The sequence below is a fragment of the Melanotaenia boesemani genome, chromosome 7 (genome assembly GCF_017639745.1).
Source record: "Melanotaenia boesemani isolate fMelBoe1 chromosome 7, fMelBoe1.pri, whole genome shotgun sequence".
Lineage (NCBI taxonomy): Eukaryota > Metazoa > Chordata > Actinopteri > Atheriniformes > Melanotaeniidae > Melanotaenia > Melanotaenia boesemani.
This window is the reverse complement of record NC_055688.1, coordinates 16,507,901-16,530,144: the sequence shown is the minus strand read 5'-3', so window position 1 is coordinate 16,530,144 and position 22,244 is coordinate 16,507,901. Positions and strand designations below refer to the sequence as shown.

At 40.7% G+C, this 22,244-nt stretch overlaps 1 protein-coding gene across 1 annotated transcript; it reads right to left on the bottom strand.

Annotated features, from left to right (window-relative positions):
• Positions 1 to 582: 582 nt before the first annotated feature.
• spon2b (spondin 2b, extracellular matrix protein) lies at positions 583 to 7,558 on the bottom strand. Its single transcript, XM_041990089.1, has 6 exons — positions 7,347 to 7,558; positions 6,019 to 6,284; positions 5,439 to 5,662; positions 3,711 to 3,902; positions 3,225 to 3,411; positions 583 to 1,522 (listed from the first exon to the last, which is right to left on the bottom strand). Exons 2-6 carry the CDS (start codon positions 6,251 to 6,253, stop codon positions 1,344 to 1,346), a joined length of 1,017 nt encoding a protein of 338 aa, XP_041846023.1. The 5' UTR covers positions 6,254 to 6,284; positions 7,347 to 7,558; the 3' UTR covers positions 583 to 1,343.
• Positions 7,559 to 22,244: the final 14,686 nt, after the last annotated feature.

Here is a 22,244-nt window from a genome sequence, read left to right as displayed (position 1 = left end):
TCCCCAAGTTGAGAAAATTTCTTAGGTCATAAGTCTGTTTATTTACACCTCTGTTAATGAGCTTTTTGGGGTGTAAAGTTATAGATTACTTCTCACCACTCAGTGAGCTTGCAGCATGTTACCACAGCACACAGTATATTTAATGTGTGCTTAATATTCATAGTATATTTTTGGGCTGAGAGCTCAGATCTCACACCAGACTGGTAGAAAAATACTCGATTGACAGTTTTATTCTCAGATATTTACGTTTTTTGTTAGGTTAATAACAAAGCTGAGAGCAAAAGGATTTCACTTTTCGCCTTCTAAAGTACAGCAAATGTGACGTCATCTGAAGTTGAAGTTTGGTGGAGATAATGAGAATAAAGACTGGATAACTTTGTAGAGTAATGTAATTTTTACCCTGCAAATGCCACATTTTCATGATGGGCCCCAAACAAAAAAGTACCAGGGTTGTACTTAATATGAGCTTTTGAGTTGTTAGTGACTGTAGGCTGACACATAAGGTAAAAAAAAAAACAAAAAAAAACAGACAACTAAAGAACAAAAAATCATCAGTAAAGTCACAGTATCATTTGACATATTTACACTTTATTGACCTGTACAGAAAACATACAGATTTTTTTTGCACTGTTTTTTTTTTTCTTATTTTACAAAAATGGTACTTTCCATGTTAGACTTACATCTTCATAACATATAGGAATACAAGTAATTACTTTCAGATTTCATATGCTGTACACAACAGGTTAAATCCTGTCAATAAATATATTCTTTTTCTTAAGTAAAAAACACAATATGTCTGTAAACATGTTATAAATGCAACATTTTTTAGGAGACTTCAATTTTCTATTGGTATATTTTTGCTTATCACACTGTAGGCGTGTATTGTGATCTTTCTGCAGTTTGATAAACATGGTCCTTCTTTTTGTAATTATATCTGTGATCTTTAGAAATGTAAAACCAAACCCGATTACAATGTGGTCATGTGTTTTCAGTTTTCGGTTATGTTTAAAGCCACATCATCGTATCTCCAGTCCATTTGCTAATCTGCCAAAGCTGAAGTGGTGTCTAATAGCTATTTTGCTAAACTACACCTATTTAGCACTGTCAAATCAATCAAACTGAGGATAAAAATGGTTTTCTGCTGTCACTCTTCCTGTTTTTCCACAGAAAGAAGGAAGGACCAGGGAAAAGAGAGGAAATCTCATTCACCAAAGCTGTCCCTCATGCACATATGTTGCAGCTCTTTTATTGTTTTTTGTACGTCTTCGTCCCTTCCTCCCTTTTCTCTCTTTCTTCTTTCTCCTCTCCTTCCTCTCTTTCTTCTCCCTCCTGTCCTGGCCTAGTCATAAGCAGTTGTCTGGGAAGCACTTTCTCTCTTCCTCCAGCAGGGGGCAGGCTGCTCCATTGTTTGCAGGGTGCATTATGACGTAGCGAGTTCGGTGCTGCACACCTGAGTCTCCACACTTGCCTTTGCACAATCCCCACGGAGACCACGGTGACACCTCACAGTCCAGAGGGGTGTCTGCATACAGAGGAATAGGTGGGTCATCATAATTGCAAGTGTGGTTTTTGTCCATTTATTCTTTTCTGCTCTTTCTCTCTCTCTCTCTCTGTCTCTCTCTGCTCTGTGTTTGGAAGTTGGGATTTTGTAAGAGGATGCTTGACTTTCCTTTAACAATTTTAAATATAAAGAAGGGGGATATGTTATAATTGGGAATATTGCTGCCCTTTAAACAGCTGTGTTTTAAAAAACAAATAAAATAATTATAGGGGCTCAGAGTAAATGTTGGAACGTACAGCTCCTTATAAATAACCCTTATAAACCCTTAATAAATCCTTGCCAGTGGTTGTGCAAGTTACTTTAAATTTTTTTCACCTTCATTTATTGAGCGAGTCTCTGCTGAATCTGCAAGCTCTTAGTATAATCCTGCCTTACAGTAAACTACAAATAGGGATTTTACTCCTTGTGAAAGGGCACTTCAACTGTAGCCGATGGAAAAAGTTGGCTGTCATTGGTCAGTTAACTTAATGAATGCTGTAATCATGGAAATCTCAAGCTCTGTCTTGCTTTCACCCTCTTTGACCAGCATAATGAACTCGCTTAGCTGCATCAGCCAGCTGAGCTGTCAGCTTAAGTACAGTTGATATGAATCACAGTTGTGGGTTAGAAAGTGGAAAAGCAGACTGATCGGAGGTGGTACGGAAGCTGCATGGAACCATGGTCGGATGGAGGGGTTGAATACGAATGTCAAGTCAAGGCTGATTTTGATGTATCCTTTCAAGCTGTGTGTCCATTAATGACAAAGACGCAAAAGTGCTTGGCTCTGACTGTACATCAGGACAGTGTTTTACAGATAAATCAGCAGCAGACGATTGCGAATCGTTGAAGAAAGCTCCAGAGAGAGAACATAGAGAAGAAGTAAAGGTGAGGGGCTGGATAAACAGACGGAGGGCCAGGATGGAGCATTGGGAGCAGGGCAGGAAACCCCAACAGATTGTTGGCCATTCTCTGCTGTTTGTTGATGGGTTGTCAAGGGAACTGGCTTGTATTTTGTGATGCTGACTCAAACTTTAACGGTCACACTCAACAGTGAATCTGACTACCACGCTGTTAGCTCCTTTGCCAGCTTGACATGCTGTCTGCTCTTTTTTTCATAAAACCAATTCTGGTCATCTGTTTGGAGTTTTGTGGTAAGTTTAGATTTTTTTAATGTTTGAGCTTTTAGAAAGGTCATCTGTTCTCATTCTGTCAACATCACTCTTACAAAAAGGCTTTCTGATGACAGCATTGTTGGCTTTTGAGACATTCTCATTCTACGCCCTGCTGGACTTCTTATTATTACAGTGAATTACTTAAACTGGGCCTTGAATAGTCTCGAAGCCAAGTAATTTCAGCTCATCCTTTATGGATTTAAATCTTAGCATCACATTTAGTTACAGGATCTAGGTGTGTAATAACCACTTAGTTTTATGAAGTGATCTTTCATGTATTTAGCCTTTTCCTCAGGATATTCTGATGCCCTGCATTCATTTGGCTTCTCCAGTTTCTACTTCGAATGGGAAGTGTGACGTTTGATGTTTCCCAAATGCTTAAATTCCTAGTCTTTTGTTTAGCTCTCTTTTTAGCAAAGCATGGAGCATGCTATAGTTTGATTTTATTTAATTTGTTCCTTTTGATATGTGTCACACGAACAGAGTCATTCTGAAATTTTTGTCAGACTTACTTATGAGCTTCTCTTCAATCTCATTTCCTGTTGGCAGAAGGTTGGATTGGGTGGGCTCCACTGGCAGACTGATGATCTGATTCGTCTTCTTTTTTTTTGTCAGGGTGACCTTGGCAATGGGTGGTAGGTGCTTCAGGCGGGGGTAAAAGAAGGAATTGGCAGGGTGGCTAGGAAAAGAGGAGGTGATCTATTGATGGGGAAAAATGGACAAGAAATAACATTGGGTGAATGGAAATGTGCTTATAGAGTGCTGATATAAATGCAAATTGTCATTACTTGCCTCTAACTCTCAGTAGATCTTGACACTTGCTTTATATTTAAGCTCGACTAATGATTTCATTTACAATTTTGCCATAAGAAGCAAAGCGTATAAAGTTTGGTAGAATACAATGCACACTTTTCTGACTGCCTCAGCTTCAAAATTTGCATCTGTGCTCTGAGCTGGGATTTTCAGTTTGGATTACAGCTGTGTTGCTCTTGACTCACCTGGCTGATTTTGTCCTGTGGGATGGTTTCAAAGTTAGGAGATGAGAAGGTGAACCCGCTGTCAGTTCCTGCATCATATGGGAAAAGCTCCAGCGTCACACTCTCCTTCCAGTGCTCCCCATCACACAGGTCAACACTGTCCACACCCACAAACCAGTCCGGACTGGGAACGATGCGCACTATAAATGATAGCTGCAGATGGAGGGAAATATAAAAAATTTTAAAAAGTGAAGGAGAACAGAATATGAGGTTCAGTCATAGTCATGCATGAAGATAAAAGGTTTGACAAAGTAATAAAACACTGTTGGTTTATGTCAACATATGTTTTAATCATCACTGTGTTAAAGAGTTCATTTATTGTTCCAGTCATTTCTGTAGGAGATACAATATAATGCACTTCATTTCATTGACATTGTGAATCTGATTCCCTTCAAAGTTCAGCTGTGTGCAACTTTATGTCAGCTTACCATGAACACTGGCAAGATTAATGACCTTAGCAGTCTACGGGGGGTCTGATATCTTCAGTAACAACTCTCTTTTTCTTCATCTCCTAACAATCTGGTCTTCAGCCACGAAAGACTTTATTTATCTTCAGATTGTAAATAGTCTGTATATACTAATATAATGTGTTTTTTCATCATGGTTTAGAGAGTTATTTTGAACCCTTATTCTTGGCTGGGGTTTTTCTGTGTGTAGGGCAGCCTTGGCATGCATACTGGATAACTGGTGATTACAAATTGACTGAAGGTTTGAGTATATTGTCTTGGTTACAATGTGTAATTCTGACCCCAAATGTCAGGGGTGTCCATCTCCTGTCTTCAAGGGCCACAATCCTGCTGGTTTCATGGATCCATTTCATCTGAGTCAGGTGTGTTGAAGCAGGAAACGTTGAAAACCTGCAGGACAGCGGCCCTCGAGGACCGTCTTTGGACACGCCTGCCACATGTGTTCTAGTATCACCTGGGTTTTGTATGTTAGGCAGCGTATGATCGCTCGATGGCTTATTTCTAAACAAATTTAGGTGTTTCTAATTTCATGTCTGAGCCAGAGACTTACCAGTCAAAAGTTTAATAGTAAAGTGCTGACATACATCTGTGGATCGCCACATGTAGGTGTCTCTCTTTAGAGTTGAACACATGGAAAAAAAACAGTCTGGAACTGGTTTTACTGGAACATAACTCCATCAACAGAATCTACTTTGTTGTGGTTCTTTATATTGTCTACAGTCAGTGATGACATGACAAGTTTTTATGTATTTAAAAAGACACTTCTTTGGTTTAATTAAGGATTTTTTTTTTTATTTTACTGGTTTTAAAGTCCTGGTTGTATTTCTATAGTATTACTAAGCATTTCTTTTGGTAGCAGTAATAATTTTCTAACACTTAAATTGCTGGGACATGGCCTCAAAGCAGCCTTATAGAATATAACCTCACAATAGCTCAGTTTATCTAGGTTTATTTCAAAATGTGTGTGATTGTAATGCCAGACACATTTTATTACAAATAATTTTTCAGTGATAATAAAGATTTGAAGGAAAAAAAAGTTTACCTTGAACTGAACAAGAGTTGTAGTTTTCAAGATTTCTAGAGAAATTATTCAGGATTTTGATGCAGGCCAGAATAAGGCTTTACACTACCTTGTTATGTATACAGAGCTGTCAGCAAAAAGCTTCTCATGTACTCAATGCCCTGACTCAGACTGAAGGTAGCCAGCAGTTGAGACACTTACATATGAGTGCCTGGCAAAGACCTCAAACTCAGTGTTCATCTGGCCCGTTCCTCCCACAACAGCAGGAGCAGAGAGGATCCCATAAACGCTCTGAATGCGTTCGCCGGCCGTCTCGACTTCCTTCATGATAGTCCAGGCCTCGCCTTTTTCTGCAAACTCCCTCACTCCGTTGCTGGCAAACTCATTACGTTGCCACATGTGGTAGTCAGAGCTGTGGGTCACTCCTAGAGTAGAGGGGAGGGAAGGAGAGGGTTGAAATAACGGCTCCAACAGATATTAGTCGGTAATATTGAGTTTACAAGGATGTTAAATGACTTGTGTAACTACAGACTTTTTAATAATCCAGCACTCAAAACAGCCAGACAAGCTTTGTATTTCGACTAATCCTCTCTGCTTTTAAAAGCAGGTAATTTTTGGGAGATTTTTACTGGTAAATTGAACAATTAGAGCCTTATTTATCTTCTGACTTTGTATTTCATTATCATATTCAATTACATTGTTAAGATTTTGTTAATACTGTTCCACATCTCTTATAAAGTAGTGGGAATGGTAGGAAAGCCTTTAGCGTTGTTGCTCCTACCGATAAGGTTTGACCACTGTGCAGGCGGGCGATAGACAGGATACTGCTTAGGAAAAGCTGCCTGTGTCCATTTTCCGGTAAACGTGAGGCTGTACTGAGCTGTTTCAGAGGCAGTGCACATGGGGACATCAGTAGGAACAGGCATTGAACGAATGCACCGGCCCAGTGTCAGCATCATGACAAGCAAGCTATACAGGGCCTCAGTGAAGGAGAGAACTTTCTTCATGATGTCCATGACAGAGGCAGATTGTGAGAGGAGGGAGTATCTGAAGGAGATGTATAAAAGGAAGAATTAAAAAAGGAAAAAAGTCATTTAAAAATTAACATTTCTATAAAACAAGGTTATACACCTGCACATGTATATGTGATGCGACTTTACCAGACCATGCATGCCTTGCTTACAGTAAGAGTTTTACTGCTTACCCAGAAGATAAGTATTCCTCAAAAAATCTTATTTTTTTTCTTGTTTGTGGCCAAGTTGGTTATTTTTGTTTATGTCCTCTTTCCTATATTAAAAGTTATATTCCGATCATAAATATCCACCTGCTGACAGCACTTTGTGCCTAGTTAATTACCTCAAGACCAGTTGGTCTGGAGCCTGGAAATGAGTGTGGTGCATATTTCCTGTGAAGCAGCATTTCACAAGTTTACAGCAAATGCTTCTTCTGACTCAAATGTTAATAGAAATTTTTGTCTTGGTCTATGTCTAAAGGCTGATCTGTCGTTTTTTTTGTCAGATCTTGGACTTGACTAGGATAATCTAGACAAATGAGAAAGCTAATACATCTACCTGCACAGTTGGTGTTGATGTGGCTGAGTGTTTAACAAGTGGAACAAATGTCAAAGACAGATACATAAACCTTTTACACAGTTTTGTCACTGTTATGAAATTAGCTTGGGATCTGGCATTTATTAAGATGCAATACATCAAGGGTGTAGCTCTTGCAGCTTGGTGACCTGACTCAGTCTCTAACTCAATATTATGATTAGGATGCCTAATTATGTCTTGAACAGCATGTGCATATTCTATATACTTGTATTACATCCATTTCAGTTCAGTTGTGTAATGTTAATGTGTTGCCTTGCCATTCTCTCAAAACTTTACTGTTCATCTGATGTTTTGAGCTGCAGTGACCATGAGTGTTACTCCAGTGTTAAATCTTGTTGCTCTGAAAATCTTCCTGCTTACTGACAGTAATTTGCTAACAATCTGCTGACCATACTTCAGCTGTCACATCTGTCTGATTAAGACTTGAAGTTTTCATCTGTAATGATCCCTGTACAGTCATGCAGAAACATGGTAACAGTGTGGTGAAGAAATTACTCACAGGTTTTGCTCAGGGTTCCAGTAGAATGAAGGTTTGCAGTAGATGAATGGAGAGGAGGGCTGGAGGTAAGGAGAGGGGGAGAGGAGAGCTGTGGATGTGGCTGTCAGGATGGGTGACTGCGAGGCTCCTAGACCTCTTTCACCTATTTATGTCTTTAGGAGGTTCACTCCCCTTTTCCTCCTCTTCTTTCCCTCCTTTCCCATTTTCATCCCCTTCTTGCACCTCATACTCCACTCCCCTCTTCTACTTACTCCACTCTTTCTTTCAGCCTCTATCTGCTCAGCAGTAACTTCCTGCCCCCTTTGTGCCCTCCGACTTTGGCTCTTCCTCCTTCACTCTCCTCCTGTTACTCTTTATAAGTGGCCCTTTAACTAACTAATGTGTTCAGCAGCTTTGGTGCACAGCCGGGGGTGCTGTGCAGCTCTGTGGGTAGAGTGTCATTTCACAGTGTGCTACTGTAGCTCGCTATACCAACAGATATGACTAATGAGGCTAATATTGTATTTCTAGAATTCTCTACATGCCTTATGGTCAGATTTATTCATTTAAGGTGAGTTACTACAGTATATCCAGTCTCATTGCTGCTTTTTAAGTTATATATACGTTTTTAATTTAAGTTATATTGTCATTTCAGTTGCAGAGAGAATGGATGACAAAGCCTTATGTTTCAGTGTCTGCTGATGGAGTGGTTATTTTCTGATGTTAAAGTGACATTCACTGTTTCTTTTGTAAACTTTGACTTTTTACCCATGTGCACAAATATTTCCTTCCACTTGAAACACTTAGAACTAACTTAAAGTGTATCATTATGTCCATTTTTAAAAAATAGAAAACAGATTTTTTGCTGCAAAGGCTTCTTTTATCTGCCTCAATGATCAGTGATGCAGAAAGTAATACACTTTACCATCACATCATTATGGTTGTGTTGTTTTCAGGTGTGATTGTTCTAAACCATAAATGTGAGAGCATTTGTTCCGTGAGGGAACATTATGGTATGACTGTGTATATATGCGGTTGCAGGCCAGAGATGTTGTGCTTCACTTGCTGGAGGTGACAGACCCACACACTCACGTGCAAACACACAAATATGGCAGTATGCTGAATCAGCCCACAGGTAATTATTTCCATATGGTCACGTTTCCCACAAAAACAAACCAAAACACCTACACACACACCCAGACTGCTTGCCCTGAATCAGCCTCCTTCAGAACAATTTCACAGTGTAAATGTAACCACGGTGAAACTGATTAGATATTCAATAAATTCTGTCTTCACCACGGTGACAGCAGTTTTCTGTGTTAATGAAAAACTGGACATCTATTTTCCTTCGTGGTCTCAATAAACAAAACAGTCCTAAAATAGCAATGTTTTTTCACGGTAATGTTAGTAACGTTAACCCCTAAATATATCACAGAGACACCCCTAATTTTGACATGGCATTGACGTTATCTGCATCTGCTGTTTTCTTTCTCGGCTTTGACACAAAGAGGAAATACTTTGTTTGAGAACTTTTCACAGCTGAAGGTCTGATACCCATCCTGCTACGAAATATTTATAAGTCTCTAATCTGACTTAATTCTGCCTCCGTGAAGTGCGACTTTCAATTGACAAGGTAGTTGTAAATGTCAAGGTAAGGCAAACCTGGTAGCAATATTTCAGTCAGCTGGATGTTTTGGAGTTTTTTTTTAACCAGAAATTTGGAAAATCATACAGATTTTGAGCGCTAACAAGTTTACGTTTTTTCAAAATATCGCTGTCTGACCTGACCACATAAGTGCTGAAAAGGTTTGGAAAGTGTTAAGTCTGCTAACGCCACCCCTGATGAGAAAAAGTTAATAGTCACTGTTGAGAGATCAGGGTTCCGGTTAGCTTTTTGCCACCCAATGTGGCGTTGTAAACGAACAATGTGACGTCAGTGAGAGTAGTCCATAGTATACTGAAATTCTCTCATACATCACACTGAAATCATTCTCGCACACTGAAATGTCTGAAATCACATTTCATTAGTACAGGGCTACTCAATTTGGTCCTTCGAGAGCTACAATCGTGCAGGTTTTCAATGTATCCCTGCTCCAACACACCTGACTCAAATTAATGAATCACTGTGCAGAATTTAATAAGTTGTTGGATCCATTTAATGTGAGTCAGTTGTGTGGTAGCAGTGGTACATTGAAAACCTGCATGACTGCGATCCTCGTAGGACTAAATTGCGTAGCCCTGCACATGTCTGTGTGAGAGACAAATTAACTTGAAAAGGAAGTCAGTTCAGTTGAATTGGAAGTAAAGTAGTAGAAAGAGAAGAGAGTGCATTTTAAGAACAAACAGAAGAGGAAGAAGATGGAGAACATGGTGGCAAAGATTTTATGAAGACTTATGCTGTATACTAATAACTGCTAGGCTGCCAGGAAGTAATATCAGTGAGGCAGCTGCCTTCTTCAATTCTATACTGGACTCAGCAAAGATTATTAGAACCCCATCTAACCTAACACAACAGCAGCCGGACAATTGACAGCAGCAAGTCTGAATGAGGACATGTCAACTAGCTAGGTCTTCAAATGAAGACTTGGACAGCACTGTGACTCATATCCTGGAGAACACTCAAAACGCGGGTGAAGTGTATGTTGTTCAGTTGTTGGTCCTCATTTCACAGCACAGCATATCTTAATGGCCCTACTTATGCTAGGTGGCTATTAGCGACTTCTAATCGTCTCCTTTAATAGTCTCAGCAGAGATTATTTGAAGGGTTTGACCTAATCCCTCTATCAGTCTTTGCTGAGGTCAGTATAGGATTGAAGAAGCATTGAAGAAGGCAGTTACTTCACTTCATGATGTTATGTTCGAGCCCGTCTGCTTGACTCTGACCTAATCTTACACAAGCATTGTTTCAACACTTTGCTTCAGTGTGTCACATGACCACACCAACTGAGGCCCCATTACGTCATCTGTACATCTCAAGCTGCTCCCGGGAATTTCAAAGTGGCTGAGTTGGTCAGTCTGTCAATGCTTTTGAATGGTTTCAATCGCATTGTAAATAATAAGTGTTTGGGGAGAGATTTTTTATTTATTATTTCATTTAGAAAACAGATTGAATAAAAGCATCACATTAGGCAAGGCAAAGCAGTTTATTTGTATAGCACATTTCATGTACAAGACAATTCAAAGTGCTTCACATAAAACAAAAGCATTACAGATATTTAGAAATAGGAAAAGGCATCAACACATAATCACAATAAAATAATAAATTACATTAAAATGATTAAAAGCAAGATAAGTTAAAAAGTTAGCGTGCAGGTTTCATGCATAGGCGCATGAGAAAAGAAATGCTTTTAACCTGGATTTAAAAATGTCTACATTTGGTGAAAGTTTAATCTCCACTGGCAGTTTGTTCCACTTGTTTGCAGCAAAACAGCTAAATGCTGCTTCTCCATGTTTAGTCTGGACTCTGGTTTGGACTAGTTGACCAGAGTCTTTGGATCTAAGAGATCTGCTAGGTTTATATTCTCTGAACATATCACAGATGTATTCTGGGCCTAAACCATTCTGGGATTTGTAAACAATCAGAAGGGTTTTAAAATCTATTTTGTGACTGACTGGAAGTCAGTGTAAAGATTTCAAAACTGGTGTGATTTGTTCAAATCTCTTAGTCCTGGTTAAAACTCTAGCAGCAGCGTTCTGGATGAGCTGCAGATGTTTAATGCTCTTTTTAGGAAGTCCTGTTAAAAGACCATTACAGTAATCCAGCCTACTGGAGATGAATGCATGGATGAGTTTCTCTTGGTCTTTCTGGGAGACTAAACTTTTAATTCTGTTGATGTTTCTGAGCTGGTAAAAAGCTTCTTAGTGACAGCTTCGATGTGGCTGCTGAAAGTCAGATCTGAGTCTATCAACACTCCAAGGTTACGAACTTGGTCGGTGATTTTAAGAGCCCGAGTCTCCAGGTGTTTGCCAATGCTGACCCTCTTCTCTTTGCTACCAAACAGAATAATCTCAGTTTTGTCTTCATTTAATTGTAGAAAATTCTCCCTCATCCAGGTGTTTATTTGCTCAAGACACTGACACAATAAGTCTATTGGGCTGCAGTCATCTGGTGACAGACACATAAAGTTGTGTATCATCTGCTTAACTTTGATAATTAATGCTATAGTTCTGTAATATTTGACCCAGAGGGAGCATATACAAGTTGAACAGAAGAGGTCCAAGGACTGACCCCTGGGGGACTCCACAAGTCACGGCCACTCACTCGGATTCATAGCTGCCGATCGTAACAAAATAACTCCGGCCTTCTAAATAGGACCTGAACCAGTTAAGAACCGCTCCAGAAGGTCCAACCCAGTTTTCCAGCCTGTGCAACAGGATTCTGTGATCTACAGTATCAAACGCAGCACTGAGATCCAACAGAACCAGGACTGATACTTGACCAGAATCAGTATTCAACCTAATGTCATTTAACACTTTGACCAAAGCTGTTTCAGTGCTGTGATGAGGTCGGAAGCCGGACTGAAATTTATCAAGATTTCCACTTTCATTTACAAAGTCATAAAGCTGGTGAAACACAACTTTCTCAATAATCTTGGAAATAAAAGAGAGGTTAGAGACAGATCTAGTTGTTTATTATAGAGACGTCTAGAGTCCTTTTCTTTAGGAGTGGTTTAATAGCAGCTATCTTTAGTGACTTGGGAAAATGCCTGATGCCAGTATGCTGTTAACTATAAGTAGGAGATCACTTTCTACTGAGGTAAAAAAATTTTTTAAAAAGTTGGATGGTATCATGTTATCATTAGGATGATCTTTGAATAGATCTCACTTAGTTTAGTTTCATTTAGCTATATGTTCATAGTGACAAACACATGCTTAATACATTCACAGACATACACAGTGTACACACTTTCACACAAACAAAAACATATAGGCTACATATAGTTAGACAGGAATAAATAATCCTATTGATAAGTATAGAGAGTGAGAAGTCATCCCATAAATTAATTCAGAAGGGTGACAGCAAGTGGAATTCTACATTTTTCGTGCAGCAGTACCCACACAAGCAGCATGAACCAGTTGGAGCAGTGGTCACATATCTCGTCACTGATGAGATAATGCCGTAATGAAGCCTCGTTTACGCTTTCCATCAAATGCATCACACACAGACAGCAGATGAAGCTCTTTTTGAATGCATCAGTTTTTCAATGCAGTGAGTTATTCTCACAGCAGTCGCGTCAAAGTAACTCAGTGTTTCACAAGGCTTCAGTTTTACCATACCAAGCTTTACAAGTATTCATAAAACCTTTGTCACGGTGTTTTCCAACTTCTTCCTCTTAAGTTTGTTTTGAAAATGTGCTCCTTTTTTTCTACTATGTGACTAATGTTTCAAGTGAAATTTGTGTCTCACACACACTAGTAGAATTCATTTCATACACACTAGTGAAATGTGATTTCAGAAATTTCACTATAATGTATGAGACCATTTCAGTATATGAGAGGATTTTAGTATATTGAATGAGAGGATTATACTGTAGTATAGTATGTCACTGGATTTCAGTACAATAATTTCAGTATAATGTATAAGAGGAGATTTCAGTATAGTGTGTGAATGATTTCAGTATGATATATGAGAAGTTTTAGTATAACGTGTGAATGACTTAAATTTCATGTGTCTGTGAGAGGGTGATTCTGAATAATGTCTCAAATGGCTCCGTGTAGTCTTGTCTGCTTTGACTCAGTGATATTTGAAAATGAAGTGTAAACTCATCACCACTCTCATAACTCATGCACATTGAACAGAGGCACTGTGTTTAGTTTTAATCGAGGGTAATAAATCAGTGTGACTGCAGCCTCGGTTTGTGGAACACACCAGTGCTGACTAAATCCATGGAATGGATTCCCAGATACAGCTGTGTGATGGGAAAAAAGGGCATCATCTTTGAACGCTGAAGGTTTTTTCTTTAATCAAAAGGTAAACCAAAATTTAGAAGCAGTTGCAAGCATTTGCTTTCTGGTTGAGGACTGGACTTGAATGAGCCATTGCAACACCTTGATTCCTTTCTTCTTTATCCATTCTGTTGTAGATGTGTTGACGTGCTTGGAGATCATTATCCTGGTACATAATCAGAGTTTGGCCAAGCTTTAACTGTTGGACAGATGTCTCACATTTAGCTCTAAAATACTATGCTGCTCAGCAAAGTTCAAGGATATTTCAGTTAATCCAAGATCTTCCGAACAACCCACAAGCTTTGACTATTAACACCCTGACTGAGGCCTGTAGGGTCTGACATGTAGCTCTTGGACTTTTTGCACTGTTTGCCCTTGGAAATAATTTTATTGGACGTCCACTCCTAGGAAGAAAAGCAAATGTCTTGCGTTTTCCACTTGAATAATCCTTCTCTCTGTAGAATGATTGTTTTGAAATAACCTCAAAGCCTACACAAGATTTATGGGCAGAAACAGTTGCTTCTCTCAGATCATTAATATCCTTCCTCGTTGCTATTGTGTTAGGCTAGTGTTCTAGAGCCAGAACATATGCTTCCATAGAGTTGCTCACATCTGCTGATAGTGAATTGTTTAAGTGGATTTGATCAGCATCACCTTATTCCTGGGAGAACAGTGATGGTTTGTTTAGGTTTCATACACCTGTTTTTTGTTGAATATATCATGACAGGTTTAAACATGCCATGAGTTATTATTCATCTAACTTCCTAATTATTTTTCAAATTCTGCTTCTCGGTAGGTATCCTCAGCTTAGGGTTATGGTGCTTGCCGATCCCTTTTTCCTGTCCTCTCTACCCCTAACCGGTCAATGCAGATGACCGCCCTTCCTGGTGTGGTTCTGCTGGAGGTTTTCCTTCCTGTTTAAAAGGAGTTTGTCCCTTCTGCTGTCACCCACCACTCTGTTCATGCTCAAGATGTAGTATTGAATCAAAAGAAGATCGAGACTGTTGGTTCTCTTATCAAGGCAACTATTTTTTAATGAATTGGTAGGCTACCAGACCCACAGAAATAACACTTTAATTCCCATGTCATCAAACATTCATACTATTATGAATGTATATAGAGGTGTGTGAGAGTGTGTGTGAGTGGCTGGGGGGAAAAAAAAAAAAAAAAAAAAAAAAAAGGAGTGTGTGCGTTTGCAGGGGGTTAGGACGTGTCCTCTGGGGGGCGCCCTGGCTGGGTGTTGGGGGCGGGGTCCTGGGGTTCCCTTCCTTCGCCTCGCCCCCCTCCCACTCAGAAAGAGGAAAGTGGCCCCTTGGGCTGGGGGCTGGCCCCTGGGGGGGTTCGTGGCGTGCCTGGGTTGGGGTGCCTGCTCTGGGCCTGTGACGCCCTTCGGGGCCGGCGGGGGACGGGGGCGCCCTAAGCCACTGGCAGGTCGTCTTCCAGGGGGGAGGCTTACCCCCCTCTGGACCTACATCTCCTGACCCCTCCCCTCCCCACTCTTCACTACATACACAGGTAGGGCCGTGGGGGGTGTGCTTGTTGCGCTGGGCGGGGCAGGGGGGTCATCATAGTGGCCCCGTTGCTTCGCCGAGCGGCAGCATGCCTCCCAGCTTTTAATTCCACTTAGTCACTGAGCACAAATAACATTTGCAACATACAAACACGTTTTGGGGGGTGGAACATGCGAGGTCAGGTGGGTGGGACTGCTCAGGTGGCCCCACCCCCTCCTCAATGCAGTTACTGCCCCCCAATTTTAACCCTCTTTTTTTAATTGCAAACAGCACATAATATATTCCCTCACTAGTGGGGGAGGGAGGGGGGATGGGGTCTTCAAGCGCCCCTGTCTCCATGGATGGCCCAGGGGCGGGGCGGGCCGGGTGGCCTGTCGCGTTGGCCCGGGGCGTGGGCGGGCTGCCCCGGGGGGTTTGGCTGCTGGCCCTGGGGGGAAGGTGCTGTTTTGGGGGTGGGGAGTGGGGGACTGGGGCGGGGTGGGGGGGGGGTGGGGGCCTGGCTCGTGTCTCCTCGCCTCCTGGCTGGGGCTGTCCCCCCGCGGCGTGGGGTGGCGGGAGGATGGTGGTGGGGGGATGGTGTTTGTGTGTATGTGGGGGGGGGTGTGTGTGTGGGGGGATGGGTGGTGGAGGGATGGTGTGTGTGTGTGGGAGGGTGGGGTGTGTGGAGGTGGATGTGTGGTGTGTGGGAGGGGGGGTGGTGTGGGTGTGGGAGGATGAATGGTGGAGGGATGGTGTATGTGGGGGAGGATGGGGTATGTGTGGGAGAATGTATGGTGCAGGGATGGGGAGTGTGTGGGAGGATGGATGGTGGAAGAATGGTGTGTGTGCAGGAGGATGGATGGTGTATGGGAGGGAGGATGGTGTGTGTGTGGGGGAGTGGTGTATGTTTGGGAGAGTGGGTGATGGAGGGGTGGTGTGTGTGTGTGTGGGAGGATGGGGTACGTGAAGGTGGATGTTTGGTGTAGGAGAGGGAGGACGTTGTATGTGTAGGAGAATGATGTATGTGTGGGAGGATGGGTAGTGGAAGGATGGTGTGTGTGTGTGTGTGTGGGAGGTGTGAAGGTGGAGGATGGTGTATGTGTGGGAGGATGAGTGGTGGAGGGATGATGTGTGTGTGGGAGGATGGGGTAGGTGTGGGAGAGTGTATGGTGGAAGGATGGTGAGTGTGTGGGAGGATGGATGGTGGAAGGATGGTGTGTGTGTGGAAGGATGGATGGTGGAAGGATGGTGTGTGTGTGTGGGAGGACAGAGTATGTGAGGGTTGGATGGTGTATGTGTGGGAGGATGAATGGAGGAGTGGAAGGAGAGTGTGTGTGTTTGTGTGTGTTGGTCTGGGGGGGGGGGGGGGGGGCAGGACTGGTTCTCGGGGTGTGCGGCTGGGCACTGGGGTGTGGGGCTGGCCTCTGGCGGTGGCCGTCTGGGCGAGCCGGGTCCCCCCGGGTGGCGTGCTGGCCCTTGGCCTGTGGGGGTGGGGGGTGTCCCTGCGCTCCTGGGCCCGGGCCCTCTGCCCCGTCTGTCCCGGGCGGCCGGTGCCCGGGGGGGTCGGGGACTGCTGGCCTCGGCCTGCCGGGGCCGGTGCCCTGTGTCCGCGGGGCGGCTCCTGCTGGGGTCTCCTGCTGCTGCCTTCCTGGGCAGGCGAGTGGTCGTCTCTGTGGACCGGTCGGGATCTGTAGCCTACGGGGGGGCTGGTGGCCTGGGTCTCGGGACCGCTGGCCTGACTCTGGCCTCTGTTCAAGTGAGGTGGCATCTGCATGATCACTCTGCATGGTCACTCCTTCCTGAACGTCTCCACACAGTCTTTGAGTCGCCGTGTGGCCGAGTTCTCCAGCACATCCACACAGGTTTCTCTGCGCGTGTTCTTGAATACAGCAGTTTCACTTATATCTATTATCATATTTTTTTTCTTTTTTTTTTATTATTTCTGTTCTTATTATTATTATTATTACTCTTACTCTTATTATTATTACTACTACTATTATTATTATTACTATTATTGTGATTATTATTATTGTTACTATTATCAACTAGTTGTGTAATGACCTACTGGCCAGGATGATCTTAGCTATATATGTTGCAAGTAGTATGGATTACATGGTTTTCTGTATAATGTTTTAAGTCCCCACCCGCACTCCCCACACCCTTTCTGTCCCTCTCTCTCCCCTCCCTCTTCTCTCTACTTTCTTTTCTATCTCTCTCTCTCTCTGTCCCCTCCGGTCGAGTCCAGCATTAAGAGTCTGATTTAATAAAGTTTTTCATGTCATCAAGAGGGACTTTATACATGTAGTATAAATCCCTGCTTGATAGAGTAAAATTGCCCAGCACCAGACAGCAGCCAGACAATCATTCTGTTTGCAACGATGCTGGACAAGACAGGTTAAAAAAAAAAAAAAAAAAAAAAAAAAAAAAAAAAAAAAAAAAAAAAAAAAAAAAAAAAAAAAAAAAAAAAAAAAAAAAAAAAAAAAAAAAAAAAAGAAAAAAAAAAAAAAAAAAAAAAAAAAAAAAAAAAAAAACATTCATACTATTAAACTGTCTTTCTGCGAAACACTGATTGCAGTCCAACTCCTGGTCTGTTTTTCTGCTGAAAATCTGTCAACCCTCACTTAGAAAACACATTTGTCCTACAGGGATTAATAAAGGGATAAATATTGGTAGCAGTTGGCCTTATTTAGATAAATGAGTTTTCCTTTAAAAGCCTTCTGTTGAAAAAACTTTTTCAATTCACTCAGTAATTTTAATCAATCTTTTATTAAGTTAATGTTAACTAGACATTAAAGGATCCTTTTTTCATATAAAAAATAAATGCGTACAGTATATTTTTTTAACATTGTATTGTGCAGTAACATACAGGCTATACAATTCTTTAAAATGCTGGAGGATGTTAGAAATAAGTGAGATAAGGACTGACCATGCCTTTTAAAGGATTTTTCCACAATTCAATGTATACAATATTACCATCCTTATCCTGTGAAGCCCAGTTTTCCATTCGATTGTATTATTTTATTGAGAGGCTGATCTAAAGGCTTTAGTTTGCGTCATTACGATATTGCCTCTTAGACTGCTGGTCTGTCATTTCTTCAGCATATGGTTAGAAAGTACCTGACTGGCCTTGATTCTGAAACGTCTTTGCCTTAGTAAACACCGTGTTTGTGCTGGGAAATGACCAGTAGGAATCTCTAGAGAGAGGAATGTCAAAGAGAAAATAGGTCAGTAAACACCATAAAGATCCTCAGCCAAAGAGGCGAGTGTGTCACATGTCTGCCTGGAAGGGATGTCAGGTAGGAGTGGAGGATGTGGGTGCACACTGTGGAGGGGAGGTGGGGATTGTTATTAGCATATTATTCCCTATTCTGGAATTGGGTTAAAATGATAAATGCTTTGGTTTATATTCATGGATCTTTTTTTTTTTTTTGGTGACATTAAATTTTTTTATGCATTAGCTTGAAATTATACTTGCCATAGTACTGATATTTAGGGGAACAATTAACTTTTTCTACTGTAGGCTGTTACTGCAGTTTTGTGCCATATAATTACATTTGTTGTCAAAGTAAACAACACCTTTCACTTTGCCATGAAAACTACTCATTTGGCGTAACCAGCATGAGATCAGATTGCTGTTTTTTTTTTTTTTCAGTGATAAAACATGATGAATTCACACATCCCAACTTCATCGCCTTCCACTGCATTACAGTCAAAATAACAGAGAAACAACTTAGCAGGTGTTCGCTGCACCTACTTATTTATGTTGAGAAAAGTCTGAGAAGTCTGTTAAAATTTCCAGAATTTGTTAAAAAAAAATAGCAGGTTGACCTTTTTGTTGAATCCTCTGTTTTCAATCTAGATGATGGCTTGAAAGTTTGTATATATTTGGATCATAGTTTGACCTTTGCAGTTACCATTTCTAAATGGAAACAAATACTGTATAATCATGAAGTCATGAGTAATTCCTGTTTTTGATTCTGCCTCTGTCAGGCACTGGAAAGACCACGGATAATTTAAACCAATCCAAGTGTCCAAATTGATCTTGGAAGGATAAAATAACATACTGGTTTCACTAGAATGTGGAGTGTAGAGCATAGATAAATTGAATATGATTTGGGTCTGGTGAACTTCCAACAAACACAGTTAAAATGGAGTGTCTTAAATTCTCAAAGTTACATTGACAGGTGTACTTCTCGCCCTTGGCTGCACTCAATAGCTTTTCCAACGCCTCATATCAGTGAAAGGTCTGAAACTAGTTCAATCTTTTAATCAGACAACAAACTTTCATTGCTGTGAAATATTATCCAAAGCAGGTTTACAACTTGGAATTGGCTTTGCTGCCAAGTACCATCATTAAACTTTCCAGTAGAAAATAGGAAACGGGGCTGAACACATTGAGTTACTGGGTGAATGTCAAGACGCTGAAGGCTACTCAGGGGCCACCATATGTCAACCCGATGGACTGGACAGCCTGTAAACAAAATACCAGAGGATGTCAATACGTTAATTGCCAGTGTTGCTATAGTGACAGGATGTGAGGTCATTGTTTTGACTTCATTTAAGACAGCTTCATGGTTGACCCTGAATTTGTAAACACTGACAAACAGAAATGCTCACGTGGACACAAACAGATGCACATCTAAACAAATGCATGCAGCATTTCTTGCAAAAGGCCACACAGTACAAACCAAAACATTCTAGACATATCAGTTATTTATTAGGAATCAGTCTGTTTCCCTGTTTCTTTCTCTCTCATACACAGACATTCACAATATCTTGCCTTATGTGGACACCTGGTCTCCCAAGCCAACCTTTTCACATTGTTCCTGCTACTAGTCTCCACTTAGAGTATCCCCAGGGCCTTGTTTCAGCAATAATCACTCCTGATTTCCGAGAGTAATTTCCTTCACTGTGTGGGAGCAGTCTGTGTGCATGTGCACTTATTTGCACGTTTTTGGATAAACTGTGAGTGTCGACTCAGCTGCTGCTTGTCATGGAAAAACTAGAGACGGATGGTCAATGGTGAGATCATATTTCAGTCTTGTTTGACTGGAACTTAAATTGTGTTTAAGATTTGTTGATACAGAGTTTTTGTGGCTGTGCTTTTTTAAACGTTAGATTATTATTTTTCAGTCTTTACAGTGGCACAGAAATTTAGGTTTTGTGGATCTGTTTTCATCAACTAATACATGGCAGGGTTTACTCAGTAACACCAAATGCTTCTGTATATTTATGTATATGTATGTAAATCTTTCTCTGTATTTATTCATATGGTTTAAATCTGGTTTGAATCCTGTTATAGGTATAAACACTGTAATAAGAAGCCAATATTAAGAATATAAGTGGATCCCATAACCTGTCTGACCTGCTTGAACTCTGTGAGGAATTATTAGTGAAAGGCTTACTGTTTGACCCCAGAGAAACAGAGTGCTGGTATTTCAACTGACTGTATTCAATATTTGTATCATCAATCATAAAAACCCACAACAGTCAGACATGAAGCTGTTAGATGTCATTGCCAGAGCCGTTTATATCCTAAAATAATGAATCAGCTCTTTTCCTGGGTATAAAGTGACAGACGAGTATTAAAACACAGCATGTATAAATTCACTTTTAGGAATACAAAGCTGCTGAGTCTGCTGTTCTTTCTGTCTCATACTTGTGGGGTGTAGCAATTCACTAAATTCACAACTTGGTTCAGGCCTAAGTTTTTTAAGAGCTTTTTTTTTTTTAAGGCAAAATAAAACTTATACTGTAGTTGTTTTGTTGGCTGTTGTCAGTTAAAAGGAGAGCCCTTCAGAAAAAAGTTTGGGAACCACTTCACTTTTCCCTCACAGAGATAAAAGACAAGAATGTTATAAGAAATGTTCATCATAACCAGAAATGTTTTGTTTTTTCTTTTTCTTCTTTTTTCATGGTGGCTGTAATCAGTTAGAATCACGAGAAGCACCTCTTCTGAGGAGGATACAGAAACACGACATCCAACAGCCTGAGATTAATGTAGATTATTTTTCTGTTAGTAATTTATTCCATTAGGTTTCCATTTCATTCATTATTCAGACCTAATATTTGGTTTTATTATGAATGAATGAACATGCAGATGGATTTGAAATTCTGTTAAAGGGAACATATTTGAACATTATTTTTTAAAGTTGTTACTGTTATGAGTATTTATTAATTTTTTAATGCTTTAATTCTGTTAATTAATTCCATTTCTAATGCTGTTACATTTTGCAGGAAATAACTAGTAAGTAATATATTTAATTACTTTTTTTAAGTAATGTGCCCAACACTGCCTATAGACACAAAGTAGTCCCTGTTTTTTAAATAGGACTCAAACCAATTAGTTGCAGCAAAAGTAGAACAAATGAATAGCAAAAGTAATATATTGTTGTTCAGTGGAAAAAAAACTCTTCAGACTATCTGAAACAACTTCTTTCTCTTTTCTTTCTTCCTGCCACAAAGCCCTGACAGCTTTAATATGTATTGTTGTTATTTTTGCTCTTTGGGTAGTGTGATTTACTTGCTGTTGCTAAAAAATTGTTTGAAATATAGTCAAAATTTTATTGCCATTTTCATTGTAAATTTACGTTTCAATACTCTTGTCTTCATTTCTTCTTTCAGATTATATTTCAACATTTTATGCCCTGCTGTCTCTCTGTCATCCTCTGTAGACATCTCCTAGCTGCTTTGCATCTCCTCCATCTCTTATGCCTCTTTTCTTCCCCTGTCTCTCTCTGGCCCACTAAAGTGAGATCCCATCATGTTTTTCCCATCATGCTCTCCTCCCACCCTGTGGTGAGGCGGTGAACCCCCAGCCGGAGGTATAAAGGACATGATTTACCGGGCCCCTTTGCAACAAAAAAAAGAGGGGGGGGAAAAAAAACTTAAATGAGCGATCAGTTTTCCAGCAGAATGGCTCAGTGCTTGAGTGCAGGTATCCCTCTTTAAAACCTTGCCTTAAAATATAGTGGTGCAGTCATGATACAGTGTGGTCCAATTTTGTCAGGTTGCAAAAGTGCCAGAATGTATTTCCACGGGAGACGAAAACAGTGATAAAGCTGGTTTTGGTTTTCTCCATATGTGTTCTGTTGACATGTCTGGAAGGAGTAACGGGAGATCGAAATGAGGGAGGAAGTGGGAGCAACAGTTGAGTATTAAAGCCCAAGGCTGTGGCATTGACACATTGTAATGCCCCACTTAATGAAGGCTGGCTTTTACACCTTGTTAGGCATTTTTCCATACAGTTAGAAGCTGAAATGTGCAGCAGTCTATCTGTTGCTGCTGTAAGAGGTGAATGACATGATGAACACAGAAATATGGTGGCATTGTTTTGGAAATTTGTCTGCAGGTGTGCGCTGGTATTAGCCCTGGAAAAACATTGAAAAGGTGAACGGATGATGCTACTTCTTTGGAGTTTTGGATAAAATTTTTACTGATGATCCAGTTCTTTTCTGATGAAGCCAATGGTTTGTGCTTTGGG

Bases quoted from the DNA above. Each gene is read 5' to 3' on its own strand.
- spon2b (XM_041990089.1), bottom strand. From the start codon at position 6,253: ATGGACATCATGAAGAAAGTTCTCTCCTTCACTGAGGCCCTGTATAGC. The intron at 5,663-6,018 runs GTAGGAGCAACA...CCTCTACTCTAG, and splicing joins ACAGTGGTCAAACCTTATCG to GAGTGACCCACAGCTCTGAC. The intron at 1,523-3,224 runs GTAAGTCTGACA...CTCTGTATGCAG, and splicing joins GATTGAAGAGAAGCTCATAA to ACACCCCTCTGGACTGTGAG.